The sequence below is a fragment of the Brachyhypopomus gauderio genome, chromosome 9 (genome assembly GCF_052324685.1).
Source record: "Brachyhypopomus gauderio isolate BG-103 chromosome 9, BGAUD_0.2, whole genome shotgun sequence".
In the NCBI taxonomy this organism is placed as follows: domain Eukaryota; kingdom Metazoa; phylum Chordata; class Actinopteri; order Gymnotiformes; family Hypopomidae; genus Brachyhypopomus; species Brachyhypopomus gauderio.
The window spans coordinates 18,415,338-18,441,854 of record NC_135219.1 but is presented as its reverse complement, the minus strand read 5'-3'; the positions used below and the strand labels follow the sequence as shown (position 1 = coordinate 18,441,854).

Below are 26,517 nucleotides of genomic sequence, written 5' to 3'. Positions count from 1 at the left end.
GACTAGGACTTTTAGGGCTATCAGCTCAACTTTGGTTCAAATCAGCCTGAAGACAGCAAAACATTATTCAACATGGAGAACTAGATTTAAAACATTGTGTTGTGTAATGCAGTGTTAACAGCAAACCAATTCCAACCTCTGCCAATTACTCCTTCAGACATGTCGTCAGCAGGGGACGCCCTGGTGCTTTGCACTTGAGATCCTGAAAAGCACAATACATATTAACACATACTCTATCAAAAATCTCAAATATAACTTCTGGTTTCATAGTGGTTTCTTCATGGTGCAGAAAAACAATGTTAATGGGTGCAGGTATAGCAATGTACAAGAGGATCAGCAGGGGCTTTTTGTTTGTAGTATAGGGCTTTCAAAGCAGTTTTTACTTTTTAAATACTTTTTTCTTTTACTTTTTTTGTTGTTGTTGCTGCAACAAATGGTTTGGATGCCATTTCCAGGAGAGCAAAAGAGTGAGCTCACCTTTGGCAGGCCTGAAGGCACGGAGTGGCTCTCGGCCAGCAGGTTTGGTGAGTGGAGGCAACATTGCTTCTCTGCCACTCGCATTCACCTTAGCCCGCTTCTTAGCCACTCTTTTACGCAAGAGGCGCAGGGAGTTCATCATCTGAAAAATAAAGAGTCTGTCAGCCCAAGTGCAACTGCCCATACCCACTATATCCGTCAAGTACAAGTACATACAACAATACTATCCAGCCCCTAACCGAGAATCGTTACATCGCCGCGAAATGCACTGGCTAAAGTGCGCACATTTAGCTCGCAAAATTATCAAACGTGGAAAAGATTTAGCTCTGTGACTCATGTACAAACACTGTTTGCTGGGGGTTGTTCATAACCAAGCTAGGAGCGGGGTTATTATAATAATATTAATTTATATATTATATGAATTTGTGTTTTTAGGCCCAATGGTCAAACTATTATATTAAGATGTATAATTTACAGTTATTTATTATTGTATTTTGCACATTTTCAGTCAAAAAAAATTTCTATTAATGACAAAGGATATATAAGACATTTTGAAAAAAACATGGCATGGATTTATTGCGTTTTGTGAAAAAATGAATTGTTTTTTAAAAATAAATCTTTAAATATTAAAATCTTGATTTAATTCGTTTGAGTTTTTTTAACCTTAGTATGGTATTTGATAGTTTGAAACAAAAAACTGTGGTTTTCAGCCTACCACTTAAAGAAAACACATTTTTACTCAAATTGATCAAAATGGATATAGCATTTTGGAACCAAACTCTTCATATCTTAACTAGGTTCATTTATTTATTCACAGCCACCATATACCCAAAGGGAGATGGATACTCTCAACCAGACAATGCTCCCTCTCATAGTGCTAGGACTATGTTGATATCCTTAACAACTGAGATAAACGCAAATGTAGCATCAGCAGAAGGAAACATCATCTCATCATATTTGGACACCTAAGCAAAGCATATCGCATGCATGGTCAGATTTAATACTGGGATGCTACAGGGCCTTTATTATGTAGACGTTAGGTTTGTCAGCTTATATTAGGACCAATGCTGTGTTTATGCATTAAAATCCAGAAAGTACAACACTTGAGTAACATTTGCAGGCAGCAACCAAAGAAATCTATCAGTTATGTTGTATCAGTTGGTGTAATCAGTTGGTGTATTTGTATGTATTTTAAATGTTTTATGCTATGTAAAATTCTACATGTTTTTTTTATGAGTTGGGCATATATTGTACTTTTTAGCCTCTATACAGCACTTTGGTTGACTCCGTCATAAAAAATGTGCTTTATAAATAAACTTACTTACTTACTAGTTAAACTAATGCATCTGAGACTGAGATACTCCAACTATGTACAACATGATATATGTTCCTACTGACCTCCTCCTTGTCCACTGGCTCCTCATCTGGGTCATGTATGAGGGCGAGGTCCAGGTGGAGGTTCCTGCCAGGCTTCTCCTCCTGCAGGGCTTCCACTGGGGAGGTGGGCGGAGAAGGTCTCATCAGTCCTGACGAGGTCCCTCTCGTGCGTGAAGTGAGCACAGGCAGTTTAGAACACCTGCTGGAGCCAACTTCACCTGCATGGGTGAATAAGGACATTAGCAGAAATTACCTCACCATAACATTTCTCAGTGCCTTAGTACTACGTTGCATATGTTTCTTTATCTGAAAGTACCACTGAAATATGATTCAAGCAAGATGGACCGAGAACGGCAACTTCTCATATGCATCTTGCTACAATTCATGTAATGGCAGCACAATGAAGTAGTACTGAATAACTGAAAGCAGGGCATCCGTGAGCCCAGAAGCAGGAAGACATTTATCAGAGCTTCAGTATATGTGTGACCCAGTTTTAGTTTAGCTTAGTTGTGATTCTTTTAGTTTATTGCATCATGAAATCTTACATTTCAATACAATTTGATTCAATTTAATTATTTTGGCACAATTCAGAATTATTTTAATTCTGATACTGGTAGATACATTAGCCTAGCTCTGCTAATGGCTAGCACATCTCGCCTCTGCTAGACACTGTTCCATTACTGAGTGAAACCATGTCAGATGAAGATCATCAAATTTGAATTTAAGTATTTTGTACATTTGACAAGTGGTGACTATAAATGATCTACGTATATGCACATTTGTTGGTTAAAATTAAATTCATATAGAATATATGACCACAAAATTAGATCTGCTCATCAATTTACCACTGACGTGGGAACAAGTGCAAGACAAGCTTAGTGCAAGACCAACTTAACTTAAGCGGGCACCCAAATAACCAGCCATGCCTCACTGTGTGTGCCTAGCACGTTCTTAGCAACGTAGCCATGCACTCACCAGTACTGTCCCTCCACGGGCCCGGGTCTCTGCGCCGAGGGCTTGTATCTCGCTGCACTCCCGGAAGAGTGGCCAGAGGGTAGGAGGGCAGTAGGAAATACCCGGGGGGGTTCCCAGGTAGCAAGCGGCTGGATTTGGGCAAACCTGCGTGGGAAAGGGCATCCATGCTCATGAGTTTAGCTCCGCTCACTTGACACCTGAGTGAAGTTTCTGACTAACTGATCTCCTTGTTCCCAAATATCGTATTTAGCAATATTTTAACACAAAACAAATGATGCAACATTATAAATTCTACATTTTGTACAGGTATTTCAATGACATATAAAGTAAAGCCAACATCAATAAGTCACCTCTACCAGCATTACTGGGGTTAGCTGCTTCGAAGATGTCTGGGAGCAAGGGTTGAAGATGTCTGCTGCTCCCGTGAAGTCTCCCCACTCTCTCTCTCCTCCACCCTGGAGAGTGGAGCTGGGGAGGCTCCACTGAACCTGGACATGAAACACAGACAGAACTGTAGAGGACACGTTCAATCTTCAGACCAGCATATGAAATTAAGACCTGCAGATCATACTGCATTTTAAATAATAATAGATTATGATAATGGATATTTTGGCATGTGGGATTGGCATTCTGGGGAGTAGGGTGCTGGCACAATCAACTGACTGCAATAAAACATTCAAGTCTAGTCTTGCTTGTAAGCTCACATTGTCCTTGCCAACAGAAGTAGGTACAAAGCACAAACTCCTTATATCACACAGACTGCTGCTGCATACCACTGCTTAACGCTGGCCAGGTGATACCCAATACTTAAAGAAGCCATGTTACATAGATTACAAAGATTAATAGATATATGCTTTGGCAGCAGTCCAGATGAGGTATCAGAAGCCAGCAAAGCAGCATGACAATGTTTTGTTTATATTGTTTGGGGGTGTACTAAAATAGTGATAAATGACATCTGTAATCCATATACATGTATTATCAGTATTATACTATGCTGGTATAACAATGATTCGAAGCATTATAACCTTAGACCAGGGGTCTCCAACACGTCGCTCGCGAGCTACCAGTAGCTCGCCACCCCTTTCCGAATAGCTCGCCAAAGGGCCAATGAATTACATATAAATTTGTAAACCTAATTGGTCCCATCGAGAAATCTACTTAAATTCATGTCCAATCAAAATTCACAGTTGTCCCTCCCCTTCTAACACTAAATGATTATTCGCCAATTATACAACAGTTAGTTCACAATCCGACTGGTTGAGAAGTGTTCTAACCCTGCAGATATGTGTGATAACAGCACGGTATTCTCGTTCTCTGTATCACTCCGCGAACGCGTTGTCAAGTAACGGCATGTACATATATTCACTATAACACACTCTCTCTCGTTTGCTATTGCTCAATTAGCTGTCAATCAAAAAGTTAGGCTGCCGTCAATATTGAATAAACCAGGGGTCACCCACGTCATGAGTCGCCACGTCATGTTTTTGCTACTATTATTATTACACGCAACTTTCGTTCGCCTCGCCACCCCCCCCCCCCCCCCAACCAACTTTTCGTTCGATTGATGCGTTCTAATCTGGTAACCCTCCGCAATAATTTGTATCCAAGAAGTAGCTCCCAGTCTCAAAAAGGTTGGAGACCCCTGCCTTAGACTAAACACAACCGCCTAGCAGATAACGAGTGTCACTGTATGTGGGCTGTCAAGGTGCCCACTCTAAAGTGCTCTACTCTACACCAAACATATCACAGCTAAAGTAAAGAATGGAACATGAAATACATTCAGTTTTTTCTCGATGGAATCGGCATGTGCCTGTTTACAGCCTTGATATTCACCATGTGGGATCAGGGAGGAATTGGGTAAATACTGAAATGATCATATGACTCCTATCTTATCCGTGATCAGTGGAACTGATGGTGTTACAACTCTCCCCATGTTACAACCATACCCGGTCTCCCCTATAGGGCTTTCAAAGCAGTTTTTGCTTTTTTAATACTTTTTTTTTTTTTTACTTTTTTTGTTGTAGTTGCTGCAACAAATGGTTTGGATGCCATTTCCAGGAGAGCAAAAGAGTGAGCTCACCTTTGGCAGGCCTGAAGGCACGGAGTGGCTCTCGGCCAGCAGGTTTGGGGAGTGGAGGCAACATTGTGATGGTGGGCGGAGAAGGCCTCATCAGTCCTGACCTGGTCACTCTCGTGCGTGAAGTGAGCACAGGCAGTTTAGAACACCTGCTGGAGCCAACTTCACCTGCATGGGTGAATAAGGACATTAGCAGAAATTACCTCACCATAACATTTCTCAGTGCCTTAGTACTACGTTGCATATGTTTCTTTATCTGAAAGTGCCACTGAAATATGATTCAAGCAAGATGGACCGAGAACGGCAACTTCTCATATGCATCTTGCTACAATTCATGTAATGGCAGCACAATGAAGTAGTACTGAATAACTGAAAGCAGGGCATCCGTGAGCCCAGAAGCAGGAAGACATTTATCAGAGCTTCAGTATATGTGTGACCCAGTTTTAGTTTAGCTTAGTTATGATTCTTTTAGTTCATTGCATCATGAAATCTTACATTTCAATACAATTTGATTCAATTTAATTTAGTGCTGTTAATTCCAGGTGCCGCAATTAAAAGTCCTCACCAGGATTTTGCTCAAGCTTGCTAGATTTTCTAATTAGCAATTCAGGTAAAATTAGTGGAATCAACACAATCCAGGAAGCCAGAGCAAAATCCTGGTGAGGACTTTTAATCGCGGCACCTGGAATTGACAGCACTAATTTAATTATTTTGGCACAATTCAGAATTATTTTAATTCTGATACTGGTAGATACTGAAGAGCCAAACTACAGTACCTCCTAGCTCTGCTCATGGCTAGCACATCTCGCCTCTGCTTGACACTGCTAGACAGTCCAGATGAGGTATCAGAAACCAGCAAAGCAGCATGACAATGTTTTGTTTAGATTGTTTGGGGGTGTACTAAAATAGTGAAAAATGACATCTGTAATCCATATACATGTATTATCAGTATTATACTATGCTGGTATAACAATGATTCGAAGCATTATCACCTTAGACTAAACACAACCGCCTAGCAGATAAAGAGTGTCACAGTACACCCACACTGTATGTGGGTCGTCAAGGTGCCCACTCTAAAGTGCTCTACTCTACACCAAACATATCACAGGGCTACAGTGCCATGTGAATTCATTACAATGTTGAAGAATATGTGATGTCATATTTTCTGATAAAACTGATGTTTTACTGGTCAGGTCATGTGCAGAAAGCTGATGGTTCTGCACCTCTGCCAGTCCTTACAAACAAATGTAATAAATGTTTTTTTCTACTTCATCATGCATGATTATTTGGTTTGTTGAATACGCATGTAATCTTCAGTGTTACACAGTACCAGTGTGGAGTGGTCCTTCTACAGGGATGTTAACATGGCCGACATCTGAGGGTCCCGCCGTCCTTCTGTGAGGGAAGGGTGCTGGTCCACAGGGATCCGTGTGGATCACTGTCGCTTGGGGGTTGTAGGGCACACCTGAAAATCCCACAGCAGGTAAAGTGAAACCCAGCACGCCTCCCAGTGAGGCTCAAATGCCTTGTAAGTGTTTCCCAATGAACAAGTGATTATAACAAGGGCTATGGTGCCATGTGATGCCATTAGAATGTGGGGAGAATGCTTAAGAATGTGATGTCATGTTAGAAATCTGTTTCTTTTTTAAAAAAAATTATTTTTATTTGCTTTTTCCATGGCCACATGGACAATGTTAATACATATATGTAACATGGTGGGATTTATGAAAATTGTGCTGAGTCAAAGAAATCAAAGAAATAACCCATGCTCCATTAATTACATTATCCTGTACACATGAAATAAAGAGCTTGACAGTCATCACTAGAATAAATAAACATGTTATTTTTCTGAACCTTAGAAACCTACTATATAAATGGGTATATTTAACTTTTAATTATTATGAATAAGCCTATGGAAATCCATACTCATAAGAATTAATATACTGTCTTACATAGAAGTATAAAATGATGTACAGTATATGAAAATGTATTTTTCTCACCATGAGTGGTAAAACCTGGTGTGTCTTTGAAGTGGTTCTGTTCCTGTCCAGGCCTTGGCTGGTCAGTTGTCCTGGGGTAAAAACTCATTCTCCACCTGAAAAATAGAAAGAATAGAAAGAGAGAAAGATCTAGAAAAAATAGAAAGATTTGTTAGATTATTTAGGTTTGTAATTCTCAGCAAAATGTCGTGCGACTTGTTTTGAGCTTTTCAGCATCAAAACTGAATCCAAACATTCCACCTTCCCAACCAAACATTCTAAACCAAACGTTCCAAAGTTGAGTATCACGTGATATCACAATTTCCTGTTATTCTAACCAAAACACCAACTCAGCCAGGCTGCTACAATAACCTTTTTGTTTTTTTACCTTTATTTACAATAATCGCTTACAAACAAAAACAAGGCACAAGTGGTAATACAAGGAATCAGAGTTAAACAAGTTGAGTAGCATATGTACAAAAAAGTAAATAATAAATAAATAATAACGCTAACGACAGCTAGCGTCGCCACAGCGGGCAGAAATTATCATACAGTTAAGCCCGCCCACTAAGAGGGAAGATATGATTGGTCAATTTTGCTGTCATTTGAAACTGGTTTTGCCCTGATTGGCCTAGGTGCACGCACCACTTCCTCGTTGGTGTCAGGATGGTACCGTATTTCCGGTTGGTATGCGGAAGTGTCGATGTCATGGCCGAGTCTAAATTCACAAGGTGCCTGTTGGAGTTCCCGAAATTTACCGTCAACGATGTGCGTCGTATTGTCAGAGCATCAAGTACAACGACACAGAGTCAACTTGAAAAGGGTTTCAAGTTCTACGTTTCATCCTACCTCTGCAATTTTGAAGGTAAGTGGCCGACGCTAGTTAGCTAGCTAGCCTGAGGTGGCAGTCTAATGAAGTGATGTTGTTTTTAGTAACGAACCAACCTGTCCTAGTACTAGAAATGCCTTTTTAAAACATGTTTGTATTTCTGATGGAAGTATCAGGCAAAAGTAAGGCTAACGAGATAACAGTGAGGGCTCACTGCTACAGATCTATGAAGAAAACAGATACGCCACACCAGCTGAGAGTAGGACTGGTTAAAATGACACGAGTTCTGTTCAGTGTCACGTTCAAAGTTCTGTTGAACAAGTTCAAAAGTGAGTTCAACACAAGTTCAATCTTTTATCCTTGCTCTTACTTCACGTAAGCTGTGATAACCATAGGCATTGGTTTTCAAAGCTTACAATGGTAGCCAAATGCAGAGTAGCTGAGTGGGAATCATTAGCAGTCTATTTTGCCTATAGTAAACAAATGGGAGTTTATTTTACAGTTCGAGCTATTGTTATCTACCTCTATGACTCAAAAGCAGAATATAGTCCACCTCAGCTATTCTTCAAACTGCATTTTCTAAAATCTGTCAATCTGTCTTTCAAATCTTTCATCTTAACTTCTTTATTAACATATGGGTGCAACACTTACACCTATTAACATATTCTGATAACACTCTTCAAGAAGCAGTTGAAGTAAAACCTGCACTGTTCTGTTGTTGGTGGTGGAAACAACAAAATAATATAAATATAAGTAGGCCTGTTTCACTCCTATGTGTAAGCATTTCATCTGGAGTGAAAATGAAGTTTAAATCTAAAATATATTTAGTTTATAGTTGCTCAGTGAACTAGTAAATTGAACCATGCACAACACTGTAGAATAGAAAGACAGTATAGCCAAGTGTTTTAAGAGTGATGCAAAACAGCACAAATGTTACATGAGACAATAGACAAGTGACATTCACCACTACCAACATGATGGGACAGATATTGCGCCTATTGACATTGCTGAAGTCTTCTTTTCAAGATATTAAATTTTGCCTCTTGTGTATTTCAGATGACATTACGTGATTCAATGCCAGTTGTGCTCATTAAGAGCAACTGCTCTTGTGTTGCTAGTTGCGGAATCTGCAACCACTTGGTTGCATTGCTTTTCCAGACTGCTCATTATTCTGAATCTGGCATGTCTGTCGATCCCTCCTGTCCTTTCATGCACACAGACAGAACAGAAGTGGCATAAACCACCAACAATGGTTTGTCTTATTTCATTATTTAATGTTAGTTAATGTATCACAGTCACTTTACTAACACCATCTTTTAAATTAATAGGGGGTGAAGCCTGGACCCGTGGATGCCATGGTTGTCCTAAAGCCAAAACCAGGTGCTACTACAGCCAGTGGAGTTAGGTATGTAGTACCAAATTTAATAGGCAGATTACAGTGTGTGGTAAAAAAAATGAATGCTTTTGATCATCTGATAAGACCCTGTTCTCTTCAAGATTTAATTTAGCCTCGTTGTACTTCAGATGACATGTGATATGTGATTCACAATCAGTTGTGCTGGTGAACAGATTACAATGTGTAAAAATAAATGTTATTCACTCTTCTTTTATTTCAGAAGTACACTTTTCAAGGGCTACAGCGGTGAGCTCCCACACCCGGCCACCCTCAATCCTGGACCAGTCTACGCTGGAATGAAAGCAGATTCTCTTCCACTCATCTGCACAATGAACATCTCGCCTGACAAGCCACTTGTGGACTCCATCTTTGGGAAGGTACAAGTTGGCAGTGTACTGTCCTATCAACAACCACCACCTCCATCTGACAGTGTTGTCATACATGAGGATGCACCCCCATTCCCGAGTCTGCCACTAGAATGTTACCATCTAAGCCCACCTGAATATTCATTTGTGCCAACACACCAAGAACAGCTACACCTAAGCTCACTTTCTGTGACCTTGTCACAGTCACACCTTATTGAGGAGGCAACAAGATCCCAAAGTGCTACACCTGAGTGGAATTCACTTAGGAGAGAAAGAGTGACTGCCTCACATTTCAGAGAGGTGAGCCACGTTAGAGGTCCAGGTGCTGCAGAAAGCCTGGCAGAAAGGATAATCCGAGGGACACGACAAACAGCACACATGAAGAGAGGACTTGAAATGGAAACGGGCCTTAAAGGACTATGCAGTTCTGAAAAACTTGAACTTGACCAAGTGTGGGCTAGTGATTCATCCAGATGCATCTTGGCTGGGTGCATCACCTGATGGACTTGTATATGACACACTTGAGCGTCCATCATTTGGGCTTGTTGAAATTAAGTGCCCAAATGCACAAAGCTATGTAGACTGCAAATTCCTCAAAGTGGCACAAGGCCTACACAAATTGAAGGAGAGCCATTGTTATTATTGGCAAATCCAATTCCAGTTATTGATTACTGGTATGCAGTGGTGTGATTTAGTTATCTGTGCCCATGATGATATCTTTGTGCAGTGAGTTTAGAGAGATAGCAGTGTATTAGAAGAGGTGAAAAGGAGGTGTGACATGTTTTTCTTTAACACTTACATGCCAAAATACCTCTCTATGACCAAGCAATAGAAAATCATAATGAAGACATGAACTCATGAACAATTAAAACAATTTCAATTTATTCTGTCAATTGTATTACTATTGTATTCATTAATTTTTTTTACAAATACAGTAAAAGTTAAGAAATACATAATGTTGTATTGTGTTGTGTCAATTTTACATATAAAAGTGAAAGCATTTTATACAATTAATCATATTGCACTGTACCTTAACATTGCAGCCAATATTTACAGACTAGCATGACCTAAAGCAGGGGTCGGCAACCTTTTTGACTCTGAGCCACAAAAGCAAAATAATTGGAAATTTATTTCAGTGACGATGACATGTCACTCAAGCAAAGCGAAAGTAAATACCGGACATTTGTGAAATTCCACCCGAACATTTTTTAAAGTCTCAAAAATAATATACGTTAATTAAATACTCATTAATTCTATTCAAAAGCTGAGCCGCATCAGAGGGATAAAGAGCTGCATGCGGCTCCGGAGCCGCGGGTTGCCGACCCGTGACCTTAAAGGGATCATTTTAAGGTTAGAGAAAAAATAAATAAATAAATCACCATAATTCACATTACATCATCTGTCTAATTCTGGATTGACACGGGTGAATAATGTATTTGCTTATATTTTTCTAATTGTTTAGATGTCGATTGTCAAACTGTAAGTGGATTAAATAAAATTGGATAAATTATATTATATATATTTATGTTTTAAGAATATTTTTAGGCCCTCTGAGAGTATATGTATATATATATATATATATACATACGGTCTCTGGTCTCAACACAGCTCCCTGTCAAATACTGCCCACTAGTGGGACAGTGATGTAGTACAAGTGACAAACTATTAAAAAAAAAAACATACATTGCATAAAATTATACACATAATCACCATTAATAGGTTAAAAGCAGGAATGCTTAGATGTATAATAATTTATAGCTATAGTAAATTATATATGCTGTTTCAGTGTGTGGATTATAGTTCTACTGTAAATTAAACATAGAAGTTATTTTTGTTGTATAGTCAAAGTCAAATTTATTTATATAGCTTTCACAACACATCACAAAGCAGCTTTACAATCGTATGGGTCCAGATCCCTAATGAGCAAGCCAAGGCGACAGTGGCAAGGAAAAACTCCCTATGGTGGTGGGGATTAGGAAGAAACCTTGGGAGGACCAAGACTCAAAAGGGAACCCATCCTCCATTGGGCGGCCCATTAGCACAAGTCCGTGGTGCGCAGGCTGGTTCTACAGATAATGTTTAAAGAGAGGTTTAAGGAAATCTCTCTTATTATTTGAGTGTTTAGAGTTGATTTAAGTGCTTTAGCTAATATTACTGTCATTTAATTACCCTCGCATAAGACCCAAAAACAAACACAAAAAGCAAGAACAAATGTTCAATTTAACCCACAAGCACTTAGTGTTGTGCTGAAGTCCTCCCTGAGGCCGGTCTGCAAAACCACACCCACTCAAAGGGGGCGTCAGTTCTGGCTGGGCTGGCTGGGACTGGAAGGCTCAGGTGGTAGTGCGTTGTGACCTGCTCTCGGGCAGGTAGAGGACCATCTCTAGAGACACCAGCACATTGAATTCAAAGGCGATCTGCTCCATCCTGCTAATGTGGAAGCTCTCCTCCAGCTCCTGCAAAGAGCAGAGACAGTGAGGGGCGGAGTTAGTGAAGGACCTGGAGCGCTCATTCTGATTGGCTGAGCTTCATGGGAACATGTGTTTGGAATTCAGTGAACAGAGCTCCAGAGCATGATTATACTTAGATATTATTGAAGCCATTTAATGAGAAACCTAACAATATCTCGCAGCAAACCGCTTCTTTGTGTATATTAAAATAATTCCGATATTAGCATTGTATACATCATAATAATAATAATACATTTTATTTAAAAGCGCCTTTCACAACACTCAAGGACACTTTACAAGAAATAAATAAAACAAATTAGGGAGAGAACACAATACGCACCAAAGGACATAAAACATACAATAGACAATAAAGTAAATTACAGGGAATAGGCTATTTTGAACAGGTGAGTTTTGAGTCTAGATTTAAAAAGAGGAAGAGAATCAATTTTTATGGATGTCAGGTGGGAGGGAGTTCCAGGGTTTGGGAGCAGAGCGACTGAAAGCTGCTTCCCATGGTACTCATACGAGCAGGAGGCACAGAGAGATGAGTGGAAGAGGAGGATCTGAGCGAGAGGGAGGAAGATGCGATATTGAGAAGATTTGACAGATATGGGGGGACAAGATTATGGATGGCCTTGAATGTAAAGAGACAGATTTTGAAATGTATTCTATATTTAACAGGAAGCCAGTGGAGTTGTTGAAGTGGAGTTGTTGTAATGTGTTGGAATGAAGGAGTTTTAGAAATAATACGAGCAGCTGTATTCTGAACCAGCTGAATCTTATGGAGGGACTTATACAGAAGGCCAAACAGGAGAGAATTGCAGTAGTCAATACGGGAGGTAACAAGGTTATGAACAAGTATAGATGCAGTATGGGGGGTGAGGGAGGGGTGTAGACGGTTGATGTTACACAGATGAAAAGATGCAGACTGGGTTATATTACTGATGTGCGAGTGAAAGTATAAAGTGCTATCTAGGATGACACCCAGACTCAATTGGCATGGAGGCACTGTGAACTTTAGATATTGTAGATTATGAACCACAGAGCAACATTTCAGTTTTATCACTATTAAGTTTTAGGAAATTAGATGCAAAACAGGTTTTTATTTCAGATAGACAGTTTGAAAGGGATGAGCGTGGGAACAGGTGCCTGGTTTACCAGATAAGTAGAGCTGGTATCATCTGCGTAGCAGTGTAAATCAATATTATATGAGCCAAATATATTGCCAACCCATATATGGCCAACCCATCAGAGACCAAGAGACACTTTTTTTTTTTTACTGTGAATGGCTCGTGTGAGTGCGCCCTAAGAGCTGATTAGTTTTACCATAGTTTTTCATGCAGTTCATGGTGCTAAATATTAGAGCCTTTACTTTTACTTTCAGTACATTTAAGTACATTTGAAGGCCAATACATTTGTACATGTGTGACTGTGTGTGTCTCTTGATGTTCAAAAAAACAGTTGTGTGAGTGTGTGTGCATGAATGTGTGTGTGCTTGTATGTCCAGTGGTGGATGGTGCCATAGACATAATATACATAGACGCTTCACGGACTGACACCGCCTATTGGCGCTGACGTAACAGGCGGCTGCCATATTGGATGGGTCTCCCCTGCGCTCCAAGTACATATATTTGTACTGAGAAATGAGTATAATATAACTATAATAATCACAACTCTGCGAATCTTTACCCAATTTTCACAGTTTGGTGTGTTACAAACAGCAGAGATGTAGTTATGACACAGGACACTGTTACACATTACATACACATTAAATACGTGCATTCATGAAGCAAACCTGGCGGCTTCGTGGCTGCATCCATGTAAGCACATGTGCGATTTCTTGTGAATTACAAAGACTACCACATGTTTGAAAACTCGTTCTCGCCCTCTACTGTGCAATTTGGTTAGGAACACACCCGAGCTTTATCAAGGTGAAAGTCATCATAGTTTGCTTACCTATTTTGACCCAGCTCCCAACCCAACTTTAAGAATAGATTAATGGCGATATTGTTTATATCGCCCGATAAGAGTATCACATTATCGAACGCCGTTAACGCTGATAACAGCGATAACAGCCCACCACTAGTGTACATTAATTCATTAATTAATTTTATATTTTAATGAATAGTTTTATTGTTCATTTGAAACTATTTCACACACACATGTATACACACACACACACACACACACGTGTATATACACACACACACACATACTGTATGTATACACACACACATACACACACGTATTATATACACATATATGGGGCTGAGGATCTAAAACCTTTGAAAAATAACTGTTTTGCACATGGCCGGAGTGGGCCACTTTTTCAGCCCGGGAGTTTCATGCCCAAATCCGGCCCAAAATTATTTTTCCATCCCAATCGGCCCAAACTAGAGATTGACATGAGCTGGCCCATCGGGAATCCTCCCGAATCTCCTGATTAGCCACTCCAGCTCTGGTTTTGCACAATTTCTTGCGTGTGCTGGCACTCTGTATCTCCAGGGTAGTTAATTTTGCAATGTGGTGCAGCCTTAAATTGTGAAATTGTGGGCCAAATTGTGAAATACAGAGACAACAAATGACAGGAACATGTTTCTGCAATGTGCTCCCCGAGTAAAAACACATCTTCAGAACCAATCTCAGCCCGAACGAACTGGTTGACAAAGGACACACTGACACCTGTTGATTTTTGGCGTATCACACGCTCTGCTGCTCTGACCACCTTCACTGTTCCATCTGAGGGGATCATCAGACCACCATTGTTTTTAAGTTGAGGCAGGTGGTAGCTCTGGTCAAAGGATGAGGGTACAGCAGCTTTGACAAAGCTTGCACGGCACACCTCACAGGACAGTTTTTTCAGAATTTTTCAGACAACAAACCCTGAAATGTAGACCAGGGCATTGTCCACAAGACCACCAAAGCAGGTGGGCAGGTAACTGTGGTCACATATGACTGCAGAAATGTTTGCAGATGGGGACGGGAGCTCTTCTTCTACCATTAAAGCAGAGTGCATGTCTGCAGCCGATAGTGATACAGTCTCACTTTGGAAGAGGTAGGAAAGCAAGTTTCCCACCCCTACGTCTGCATTCCTCAGACAGAAAGAACGCAACCAACACTATACTGCTTTGTACAGGAGGCTACGGAGGCAGCAGAAGCTATGGAGGTGATGGCTACAATGGGTTTGGAGGAGATGGTAAGGGCATTTATTTTCACAAGGGAGTACTGGGGTCATGTTGATGTGTCCATCTTTATTGAGAAAAGTGGACTGATTTAAGCCTTTCATGTCCAAGTCTCGGAAACTGGGCAATTAAGTTTAAAACCGACACATTCCTTTGTATGTCCTCAGGTGGGAACTATGGTGGTGGACCAGGTTATGGTGGTGGACGTGGAGGATTTGGTGGAGGTTCTGGTTATGGCCACCAGGGTGGGGGCGGCGGCTTTGGAGGATATGACAACTACAGCGATGGACGCAGTTTTGGTGGTAAGTATGGCTGATGGGGCCAAGCAGGTGTTATCACTGAAGACATTTGCACAAGCTAGTTGAAATATTTTGTACAGATCAGATGAGGATGTTTTATGATTTGGAGTCTCAGGCTATTTAACAATTTGTTAAAGAGCAGTTACATGTATACAGCCTTCAGAGGCTGACCCCACTGCCAGGATTCGGTGTACGCAGGAGGAGGGTGTCGCTCCCTCCATATCCGTATTGCCCCCTCGCGGAGCATCTCCGCCATTTCGGGGTCGGGGATCGTCCTGGCCAATGTATTTAAGGCTCTGACAAAAAAAAAAAACACTAATCAAACCATCGTTCATGAGAGGCCAGTATCTATTTTCATAATAATAAGATACAAAAATTAATTATTTACACAACCTTTTCTGCTTTTCTGATGAATGCTGGGTATGGTTTGCCACGGTTGCTAGGTTGTAACCAGGGACTCTAAAGCGCGAACACGAAGAAACCAGAATGGTGGCAGCCGAAGAGATAATGGCAGAAGCCAAAAAAGCTAAAAATTATCACTTTCATCCCGAGTGGGAAAATTACTACTTTTTTACTTTTTTACATACGACTCAAAGTCGGTATGTCTGATCTGTAATGCTACTGTGGCCATACCGAAGAAAGGGAATTTGGAACAACATTTTCTCACAGTTCACAAGAGGTATACTAACGATTTCCCGGTGAAATCAGCTGTACGAACTGAGAAGGTAAATGGAGTGAGGAGACAGCTGGCAGCAAAGCAGGCAGTGTTCACGACACCTGGTCATAGGAGTAAAACTGCCACGGTAGAGTCTTACCGTGTGAGCCGAGTTCTGGCAAAGCGAAAGAAATGTTTTAAAGAGTTTTCAAAGAAGCATTTGTGGAGGCCAATAAATATTATCTTTTATATATAATAATAATATTATCGACTTATCTTCTCCTCCTTCCTGCTTTGAAGTTATATTTTCTAGAGTTATTGTGTGTATGTGTGTGTAGGGTTGCCAACTCTCACGCATTGAGCGTGAGACACACGCATTTGACACACATCCGATTTCTCACGCTGAAAAAAATCTAGTTTATTTACCTCTGATCCATATCTATGATACAATGAGTTACTAGTTCGCCAACCACTGGCGAACTATCGATCGCGATATAATACTTAATTTGTGTCTCCATTTTACCCACCCACCCAAAAGATCAAATCTCACTCCAAGTGATCTTAAAAAGTTGGCAACCCTGGTGTGTGTGTGTGTGTGTGTGTGTGTGTGTGTGTGTGTGTGTGTGTGTGTGTGTGTGTGTGTGTGTGTGTGTGTGTGTGTGTGTGTGTGTTAATCTTTGTTACGGAACAGCTCCGGACCCTTCCCTGTGGGCGTGCCGCTATGTTGTCTGCGTGTCGTTATGTCCATGTTTGTACTTCCGTGGGTGTGGGTTGTTTGTGAGCGTGTTCGTGGTTACACCTGTGCCTTGTCTCGAGGTCACGTGGGTCTGTGTAATTCACCTATTTAATGTGCGTTAGCGCGGTGTCTAGTGCTCGTCTTTGTCTAAAGTTCATGCCCATGCAAGCATCGCGTCTGCGTGCTAGCTCCGTTTGTGCAGGACTTTACGTGTTTGTGTTTTGATTAAACGTTTTATGTTTACTGCAAGACGCGTGTCGTGCCTCCTGCTTCCTCCAGTACCACACCGTCACAGAAAGACGAGCCGATCAGATGCCCGGATACGCTAAGCGTACACCCAAGGGGAAGAAGAAGAGCCGGCGTCACCACGGCTCTTCCCCGGTCCGGCGCCACGAAGCCCCCGTCTCCGAGCAGACCATGAAGCAGGACCCACTCTGCACATACATGCTCTGCGCAGCTCAGGAGACGGAGGATGCACAGCTGGCGGAATACTTCCGCACATCCGCGGTACGTGTGTGGAGGGAGAGACACCCTCCCACGTCCGCGGAACTGCCACCCGGTGCCGTGGGCAGCTGCAATGTGGAGGAGAAGAGCGCACCGCTCCTGGTCTTCCCCGAGGAGGAGGAGACCAGCGAGCCGTTTATGGTGGGAGTAGGCGCCTTTGCCCTCTCTCCTCCCGAAGATGAGTTCGGGAGTGAGGACTCCGGAGAGGAGAGTGAGGGTGAGGGCAGCTGCCCTTCCCCCCGGTCCGTGGCTTCCTGGACGTCGGACGAGGAGAAGGAGACCAGCGCCACTCCAACGGTCTGCTCCGACGTCGATGAGCTCCCCGATAAGGAGGAGGAAGACGTCAGTCCTCCCCCATCCGTATGCTCCGAATCAACGGTGTATTACGGAGAGGGGGAGGACGTTAGCCCCCCTCTGTCCCTGCACTCCGAGTCAACCGTGTGCTACGGGGAGAGAGGGAGCACCAGCCCACCTCCGTCCGTTTGTTCGACCCCTTCTGGGTTCGACAGCGGGAGTGAGGGAGAGGACAAGATCTCGGTGGGTTCTGCGGACACCGTGCGGGGAGAGAAAGGGTGTCCGCTAGGCAGGAAAGCCTCTCAGGCGTCGTCAGAGAGGAGCAGCATGTGCTGGTCAAGCTGCCCTGCCACGGACGAACCCATGTCCCTGGACCAGTGCCTCTCGGAGGGAGAGGAGGAGCCCATGTCCCTGGATCGGTGTGTCTCGAATGAGGAAGGAGAGTCCATGGACACATCGGGGGACAAAACGCCGGTGATCCCGGCTGCGCGGGAAGGATCCAGCGCGGTTGGCGGTCCGAGGTGGGGGTTCCGCGCGCCTCAGGAGAAGCCACGGAGGTTTGCCGGCGCGCGGCGCCGCGTCTCGGCTCCGGCAGCGCCCAGGAGGGAGGCCAAGGCTCCTCAGGCGAAGGTCTCAGGCGCAAGGACCAGGGGCGCACCAGGAGGAGCAGCGCGCACCGGAGGTGCGAAGCCGAGGACCGGTGGGACTCCGCCGCCGGTTTCGCCTGCTGCGCCCGCCCAGCCTGCTTTCCCTGGAGGGATAGCGCCACCGTTTGCGCTTTGGCAGGCAGCCGGAGCGATGCCGTAGCTGCCTGTCCCTATATGTCTGTCTGTTCCCCTGTGTCTCCCTAATCTCCTTTTCCCTCTTGTGCCTTTCGTGTTTCATGTACCTGTGTGTGTGTTTGTCAGCGTGCCTTTGTTTAATGTATTTTCCCCTGTCTTCCCAGGGAAGGTGTACTAGTGCTGTCCGCGGCAGTTCCCGCCGTCGGGGGTGACTGCTTTCAGAGGCTCGTGATCCCGGGGGCTCCGGACCTGCCCGTCTGTGTTTGTTCGGGGCATTCCCGCGGCGCGGGACGCTCCGGGAGTAGCGAGCCCCTGGCGGGGGGTTCTGTTACGGAACAGCTCCGGACCCTTCCCTGTGGGCGTGCCGCTATGTTGTCTGCGTGTCGTTATGTCCATGTTTGTACTTCCGTGGGTGTGGGTTGTTTGTGAGCGTGTTCGTGGTTACACCTGTGCCTTGTCTCGAGGTCACGTGGGTCTGTGTAATTCACCTATTTAATGTGCGTTAGCGCGGTGTCTAGTGCTCGTCTTTGTCTAAAGTTCATGCCCATGCAAGCATCGCGTCTGCGTGCTAGCTCCGTTTGTGCAGGACTTTACGTGTTTGTGTTTTGATTAAACGTTTTATGTTTACTGCAAGACGCGTGTCATGCCTCCTGCTTCCTCCAGCACCACACCGTCACAATCTTGGAATTACTTGTTTTTTATTTAGATTTGGGTTTTTTGACTGACCAGCCTTTTATGGAGTTTTTGACTGCTATTTTCTGTAGTTTTGGCGTGTATGTGGCTAAGATAAAGATGGTGTGAAGTTCTTGTGAGATTCTTGTTCTGTTTTCACAACCTATTTTTGATGCATTGATCATTTCCTCATTTGTTGGATTTACTGCTTATTCTCCACCTGTGCAAATAAAAAAACAACTACATTTGAACTGTGATTGGGGTTCCTTGTTTAATTGCCCGGCCCTTGTGTTTGACTTGGTAGATCTCGGCATGCCATCAACTTCAAAAGTAGATCTTGGTTAACAAAAGCTTGGGCACCTCTGCTCTAACTAATCTCTGCTATTCTGAGTGAAGAAGGCTTGTTTAATGTGATTTGCACCCTCCGAACAAACGGTCGTAGTTCGGGACATATTTAACTTATCGCTTAACCGAAGAGATTGTATGAGAGAGGTCCGCTTGCTGATGATTTTCATGTAATTGTGTGTGGTTTGACCCAAAAATGACTGATTTATGACGAGTTAAACACAGAGGTAAATTGTGAAAAAGGCAATTCGGATTTTGATAAATTAACATGGGAGCTAATGGGGCAGTTTTCTGTGCCTAGTGGCAAACAAATGCTCATAACTCTAAAACGAATTGATCAAATGATTAGATATCCCGGCGTGCCAGAAAGGACAAGATTCTCTCCCATTAAAAATTTAAATGGAGCTTCTACATGAAGGCCTAAGGATTTTACAGCAGTTTATCCAGGAGAGTTTTGATCATTTTTCATGCCTGCACACACTCTAACTCACACTCTAACTAGCAGTTGTAATTGGAACGTCTCTCACGTGATAAACGAGGGATTACGTAGAGATTCCACGCGAGTATTTGTGAGGTCGTTGTTAGGGTAACTATCGCCTTGGTAGCTGTAAACTGATTAACCTATATAAGTTCGCTAGCTAGTCAGATGACTCATATACGCGCCATAACGTGTGTAAGAACATCGATCATTGATATTGTTCATTGATATTGTTCATTGATATTGTTCATTCAGAACAAACAACCTTAAGTTGATTATGGACTACAAGACAATGTTCCGGGATGTGCTGGTGAGGTCTCAGACCTACGAGAAGGAGCTGCAGCAGCTGGAGGCCAGCAAGCACCGAGCCCTGGAGGAGATGCAGCAGATGTTCGAGGCCGAGCTGGAGGAGACGACGCACGAGTTGGACCAGGTGAGGGCGCTGTGGTGCCGACGGCTCGGCCGCACGGCCACGTCTGTCTCCCGTCTCTATAGTTGCCAGGTTCGCGGTTTTCACGCCAAAAATTCTGGGGTCGCGGGGTGCGGTTTTTTGGGCTACTTTTGAGTTGGGCCACCGCGGGAGTTACAAGTCAACACAAAGAATCGATCGCGATATAATACTTAATTTGTCTCCATTTTAAACACTCGCCACCCAGCCGTCAACAACTTTTGGCTTTGGGCTAGTTTAGGCTGCTGAAGGGCGGGATATTTTTGTAGGACCTGGCAACCCTGCCCGTCTCACGTTTTCTTGAACCGTCCACCTAGTTGCGAAAACGTTCAGACTCCGTGTTTGGCTTGCAGCTCTGCTGGGTGTGTTATTGTAATCGGATATGTGACATCTGTAATGTAATAATGTATCACATGAAGTAGTTACTTGGATTTCCCCGCATGATGATGATTGAGCCGCGGCCATTTTCCTCCGCTCGCTGTCTAAGCGGTCGGTGATCAAGCGCGCTGTAATAAATCGCTGTTTTCATCGGTTTGTAGGAGCTTCTTCCCACAGTTTTGGTAATACAGTATGGCAATTGAATGAGCGCTTTCTCTCATCCCGTTTACTTCGCGTTTGGACCGTTCAAAAACATCGTTGGGCTGTTCAAAAGATATTAATAGATACGTGGACGGTTACATTATATTCTTGTTTATTGTTTCCTGAAGTTTAATCCCAGTCTGTACAGTTTAAGGTAGTTTTTTAAGGGTCCCAAGACAACGTGTTGGTCCGATGAACCATGATCACGGAAAAGAAATACTAGCTACGTGCTGAAACTAGAGCACATTTCTTGATCACAAGATTTCCTTTTGTTTTAGGTTAATTGCATTTAAAAAATTTAAATGTGAATATATTTGGACTGGCTTGATCAAATTTGACAATTAAGGCATCTTTTTTTGTTATATTGTGCTGCATCTAATAAAACTATTTTAAATGTGATTAAGTAATGTTGAAAAAAATGTCCAAGTCACTACATGAAGGTGATGCTACGCTGTAATATTTATTTTGGAGATGTGTGCCACATTGTGTCAGTGTTGAAAATAAACATCTGTTAGTCTAAGTGGTTTTAGTTGAATAGAGAGCTCTGGGTAATGTATTGTACTGTGCAGGAGTGCTTTCAAGTCTGTGTTGGTAATGAGTGAGTGTTTCCGCTTTGCCCCAAGTGTTCTGCTGAGTGGTCCGTAGAGCAATTAGCAGCAGAGACAATATACACTTTGGTTGTGTTTGCTTTGGTATATAGAGCCCTCATTGGGCTACAAATCCAACTATCGTATACACTGAGGGTCCCGAAAGGTTCGTCCAGCATGTATGTTTACTTCGGAGTTTAGTACTGTCATGTGATCATTCAAGATCAAGGTCTCCAAGAAGAACATACCCTTAGGAAAATGTGTAACACTTGGAGGGTCCCTTGACTGCCGACTGCTTAGTTTGTGCCATGGTACCAGCAGGGTGTTTCTCTCTTCTCCCCAGTGCCGTGACAAGTTGCAGCAGCAGGAGCGCGAGTTTGAGGAGACTAAAAATCAAATGGAGGCGGAAAGCAACTTTGAGCTGGAGGAAATGCGCGCCCAGTACGAGTGCAGGCTGCGCGAGGAGGAAGAGAAGCACTACTATCTCGTGGACACGGCGGCATACAGAAAGGTCAAGGTTGGTGGCGTCTTTCACAACCCTGCGCTCGTATATTGTTTCCATCACGCATCCCCACTCGTTTTTGTTTTAAAGGCCGGGGGGAATTTCTGGCCTTTCTTTGCGTGAGCCACGGCTTGACGTGCCTCTGTGTCTCTCTGTTGATGTGAATGGTGCAGATTATTGACCTGGAGAACAAAATCAAGAACAAGAACCTGGAGATCAGTCAACTAATGGAGTATAAGCAGAAGCTGCAGGAGGATGTCCAGTCACGGGACAAGGACATCGTGGCCCTGAAGTCGGAGATCCAGGAGAAGGACATGATCATCCAGGACAAGGTGGGGGGTCGTGCAGGCACCACAAGGCCAGCAAAGCTACTGACATTTTAGTGTGCACCACAACTGTTTGCCATTATTTGTTGAGGACCTGGCTGTTACTAGAGGGCTTGAAAAGCAATTAATACAGCCGGAAGCGCTTAACGAACAGACCTCCAAATGTCTTGGCTCCGAGACCTGTGCTGTGATTTTTATAGTCGATTGGCTTTGTAACTTTCTCAAAATCAGAATTGGGTTTTTCACAATTTGCCTCTGTGCTCGTTCAGGCACCACACACACGCATACATACACACACACACACACACACACACACACACACACACACACACACACACACACACACACACACACACATCTCTCTCATACCCACTCCACACATACATACATACATCTCTCACAGACACACACACACACACACCTCTCATACAAACTCCACATACACACAGACACACACATACATACACCGCACTTAGACTTAGACAATCTTTATTGTCATTCATTGTACACAGGTGTACACAGAATGAAATTTCGTTGCATTTAAGCTCGCACGGAGTATACAGAGGAAAGTTATTGATAGTATCACAGAATTTAGATATAAAATATATCAATAGATTTTTTAGTAACCCAGGTTTAAGATTTAAGATTTCAAGAATGTGACCGTTGGCATCATCTTTCAAACCCTCTAGCATTTCCTTCAGGAAATGCAAATCTAGTTTTATTGATGTAAATCAGTGGCATATTTATTTTGAGGATAAAAAGCACATATTGTACATGCATTACAAAAATGTGGTTTACTAATGTGGTGTCTTTTATTAAGCTAACCACAAGATATTCAGAAGTGAGCTGTGTACTGTATTGGGCAGTAGATGAGAGGGGGTTCTGTTCCCTGCAGGAAACACACATTCAGGACTTGGAATGGAAGTACCAGGACCTGGAGAAGACTAAGATTGAACTGGATGAAAACCTTAAACATCTGAAGACCCAAATCGAGCCGAGAGAGATTTACCTCAAAGAGACGGAGAAAAAGATCCGGGAGGTAGGAACTGTGTTTCATTATACACAAACTGAATGGATCTTGTCCAGGTCTCTGTGAGAGTCACTGCATTTAATTAACGTCATTTAATTAAAGTAATTCTCTTTTTGGGAGAATCTTCAAGCACCCTTACTTCAGACACCTTATTGGAAACCATTACAGTATATGACTTCCACAGAACCAGAAAATAATTAACATGCATTTATGCAAAAATTTACACATAGTATTTGAATATAGCAGACGTGGTGTATTAATGAGTAGTAAGTGTTAATGAGGGACGTGGTGTATTAATGAGTAGTAAGTGTTAATGAGGGACGTGGTGTATTAATGAGTAGTAAGTGTTAATGAGGCTGTTTTTGGTGTTTTTGTTAGATGACGGCTGCGTTGAAGCAGTACAAGTTGCAGAACATCCAGCTACATGTGAGCAATGATGAACTCAAGCGGATACTGAAAGCCAAAGAAAAGGAATTGAACACAGAGAGGCAGAAGGTGAGTGTAGCCACGCCTCCCAGGGGGTGTGTAGCCACGCCTCCCAGGGGGAGTGTAGCCACGCCTCCCAGGGGGAGTGTAGCCACGCCTCCCAGGGGGAGTGCTGCCACGCCTCCCAGGGGGAGTGCTGCCACGCCTCCCAGGGGGAGTGTAGCCACGCCTCCCAGGGGGAGTGCTGCCACGCCTCCCAGGGGGAGTGCTGCCACGCCTCCCAGGGGGTGTGTAGCCACGCCTCCCAGGGGGAGTGCTGCCACGCCTCCCAGGGGGAGTGTAGCCACGCCTCCCAGGGGGAGTGCTGCCACGCCTCCCAGGATGTCACACCGCAGTTAAACCCAGGTGTCCGGTGCCACACACCTGCATTCATCTTGCTTGGGACTCTTTTGCATGCTGTAAAAATGTTTTGCAGGCTTAATTTGGACCATACTGGATGTGTGTGTGTGTGTGTGTGTGTGTGCTTGTGTTTGTGTGTGTGTGTATGTGTGTATATGTGTGTATATGTGTGTGTGCGTGTGTATGTGTGTGTATGTGTGTGTATGTGTGTGTGTGTGTGTGTGTGTGTGGGTAACCTAGGGCAATAAGTTAGAGTGGTGCTTCTGTTTCTGTGTTTGGCCTTGTTTCCATGTTAATTTCCTAATTCAGACTTATAGACTTGCCTTTGTTATTTTTATTGATGTGATACGTAATTTATGCAAGAAAGTACTTTACAATTCCCCCCACCACACACACACACACACACACACACACACACACACACACACACACACACACACACATGCAGACCAAACCCTGCCTATAATAGCTTTGATTTCCCAGGTCAAGAACGGCGAGACCCTGGTCTGCAGGATAAAGTCAGACATCAACAACTGCATTAGGGTATTACAAGAACCAAAGAAGTTAAAGGAAACTGTCCGCAAGCTGTATGAACATCATGTTCAAGGGTCTGATGTGGTGAGATGAACACACAACACACACACACACACACACACACACACACACACACACACACACACACACACACACACACACACACACACACAGCTCAGACCATTCATGTCTGGTTTTTGTTTACAGTGGCAGGAGGAGAAAGTCAGTGCAGACGTCCAGTCTGAGTTCCGCAGGCAGAGGGATTATCTCGAGAAGAAGGTGGCATCCCTGACCAGGAAGCTGGCTGAAAATGAACAAAAGCACAAATCACGCTATGACAAGCTCGCGGAGGTAGCGCCGACTTCTCCTTTAGTGTTGGCTTCCCAGTCCTGTTTCTTAAATGGGATGATCTCCAACGACTTTCTAAGACGTATTTTATTTACTGCACGTGGTAGTCTGTGTCTGAGTAGGAGTGACTGTCTGCTTTTGCTCGCCACGCAGGAGAACTTCTTGCTGATCAGGGAGATCAATGAGCAGCGGTTGGCCCAGGATCACGTCAAGAAGCAAACGCGTGCCGTCCAGACTCAAGCCAGAGGGACCTTGTCCAAGAGCTCCACCCACCACAAGAGTAAGTGGAAAAAAATGGGGGCAGACAGCTGCTTTGTTATGACCAATGTAGTTCTTACAACTAACATTTCTCTCATCCTACACATACAAAGACTTTCTCATACTTTGTATTTGCAGCATAATTCAAGGATGTCTTTTCAACACTGGAAGGTGCTATTTATATGGCTGTATTATTAGCAGCGTAACAGTCAAAGGCTGCTTATATAAAAACTCCCCCCTTCCAGGATCTTACTTTTTGATTTGTTGTCACCCTGTGACCACAGCAATGGCAGAGAGGGCAGTTACGCAGCTGACCTCGGAGGACAAGACCGAGCAGAAGATCCAGTTACGGCGACCCAAGATCGAGAGGCTGAAGCTTCGTGGCCAAGGCCTTTCTCCGCCCCTCCCGGCCCTGTCGCCTAGCACCAAACTGCCCGCCCTCAAACTGCCCGCCCTCAAGCCGTGAGCACCGTCCACATCAATTCCACAGCTTCAGATGTGGACGCCAGAATTGTCTTTTTATTATTGTTCTTTTTTTATTGTATAATAAAAACAGTGCTTGCAATGGTATGATTTTGGTACAGTTTATTTCTAGATTGCAGATTGCAAACTGGATTTCTAGACATTCTTATACTGAAATATGTAAATATACAGAATTTATAAATAAAGGCAAGTCTAATTTATATATAATATATAAAAATATAATATCTAATATATAAAAATGTATAATTAATATTAATTCTAACAATAAAGGAATGTTCTAAATAATAAAATAGTACGAATTTCAGTAAATAGTGCATATTTACTCTCGGAAACGAGAACCAGCAGGCTTGCCTGAAACGCTACTCCCACATGACGACAAGCTCAATTTAGGAAAAATTGAGGCCTGTGTAAGAGATATTAAAAGCTGGATGTCTCTAAACTTCCTCCAACTTAATGAGAACAAGACAGAAGTTCTCCTCCTGGGCCCTAAGGCCTCAAGACAGAAAATTCCAGATCTAGTGCTTAATCTCGCAGACTACCCCATAAGGTATGAACCATTTTAGGACAGTTCCTGAGAGTCCAACCCAGTTCTCAAGTCTATCTATGAGAATTTTGTGGTCAATGGTGTCAAAGGCAGCGCTGAGATCGAGCAGTAGTAGAACAGACATGTTTCCTGAGTCTATTTACCCGAATGTCATTGATAACCTAATGAGTGCAGTCTCAGT

General features: G+C 43.2%; 1 protein-coding gene across 1 annotated transcript; it reads left to right on the top strand.

The window, feature by feature from the left end:
- The first annotated feature begins 20,031 nt into the window (after positions 1-20,031).
- On the top strand, positions 20,032-25,775 carry LOC143522370 (uncharacterized). The gene is made up of 9 exons (XM_077016104.1): positions 20,032-20,305; positions 21,830-22,003; positions 22,162-22,320; positions 23,210-23,353; positions 23,723-23,839; positions 24,653-24,787; positions 24,911-25,054; positions 25,205-25,331; positions 25,594-25,775. The coding sequence occupies exons 1-9, from the start codon at positions 20,150-20,152 to the stop codon at positions 25,773-25,775; spliced, it is 1,338 nt and encodes a 445-aa protein (XP_076872219.1). The 5' UTR covers positions 20,032-20,149.
- Positions 25,776-26,517: the final 742 nt, after the last annotated feature.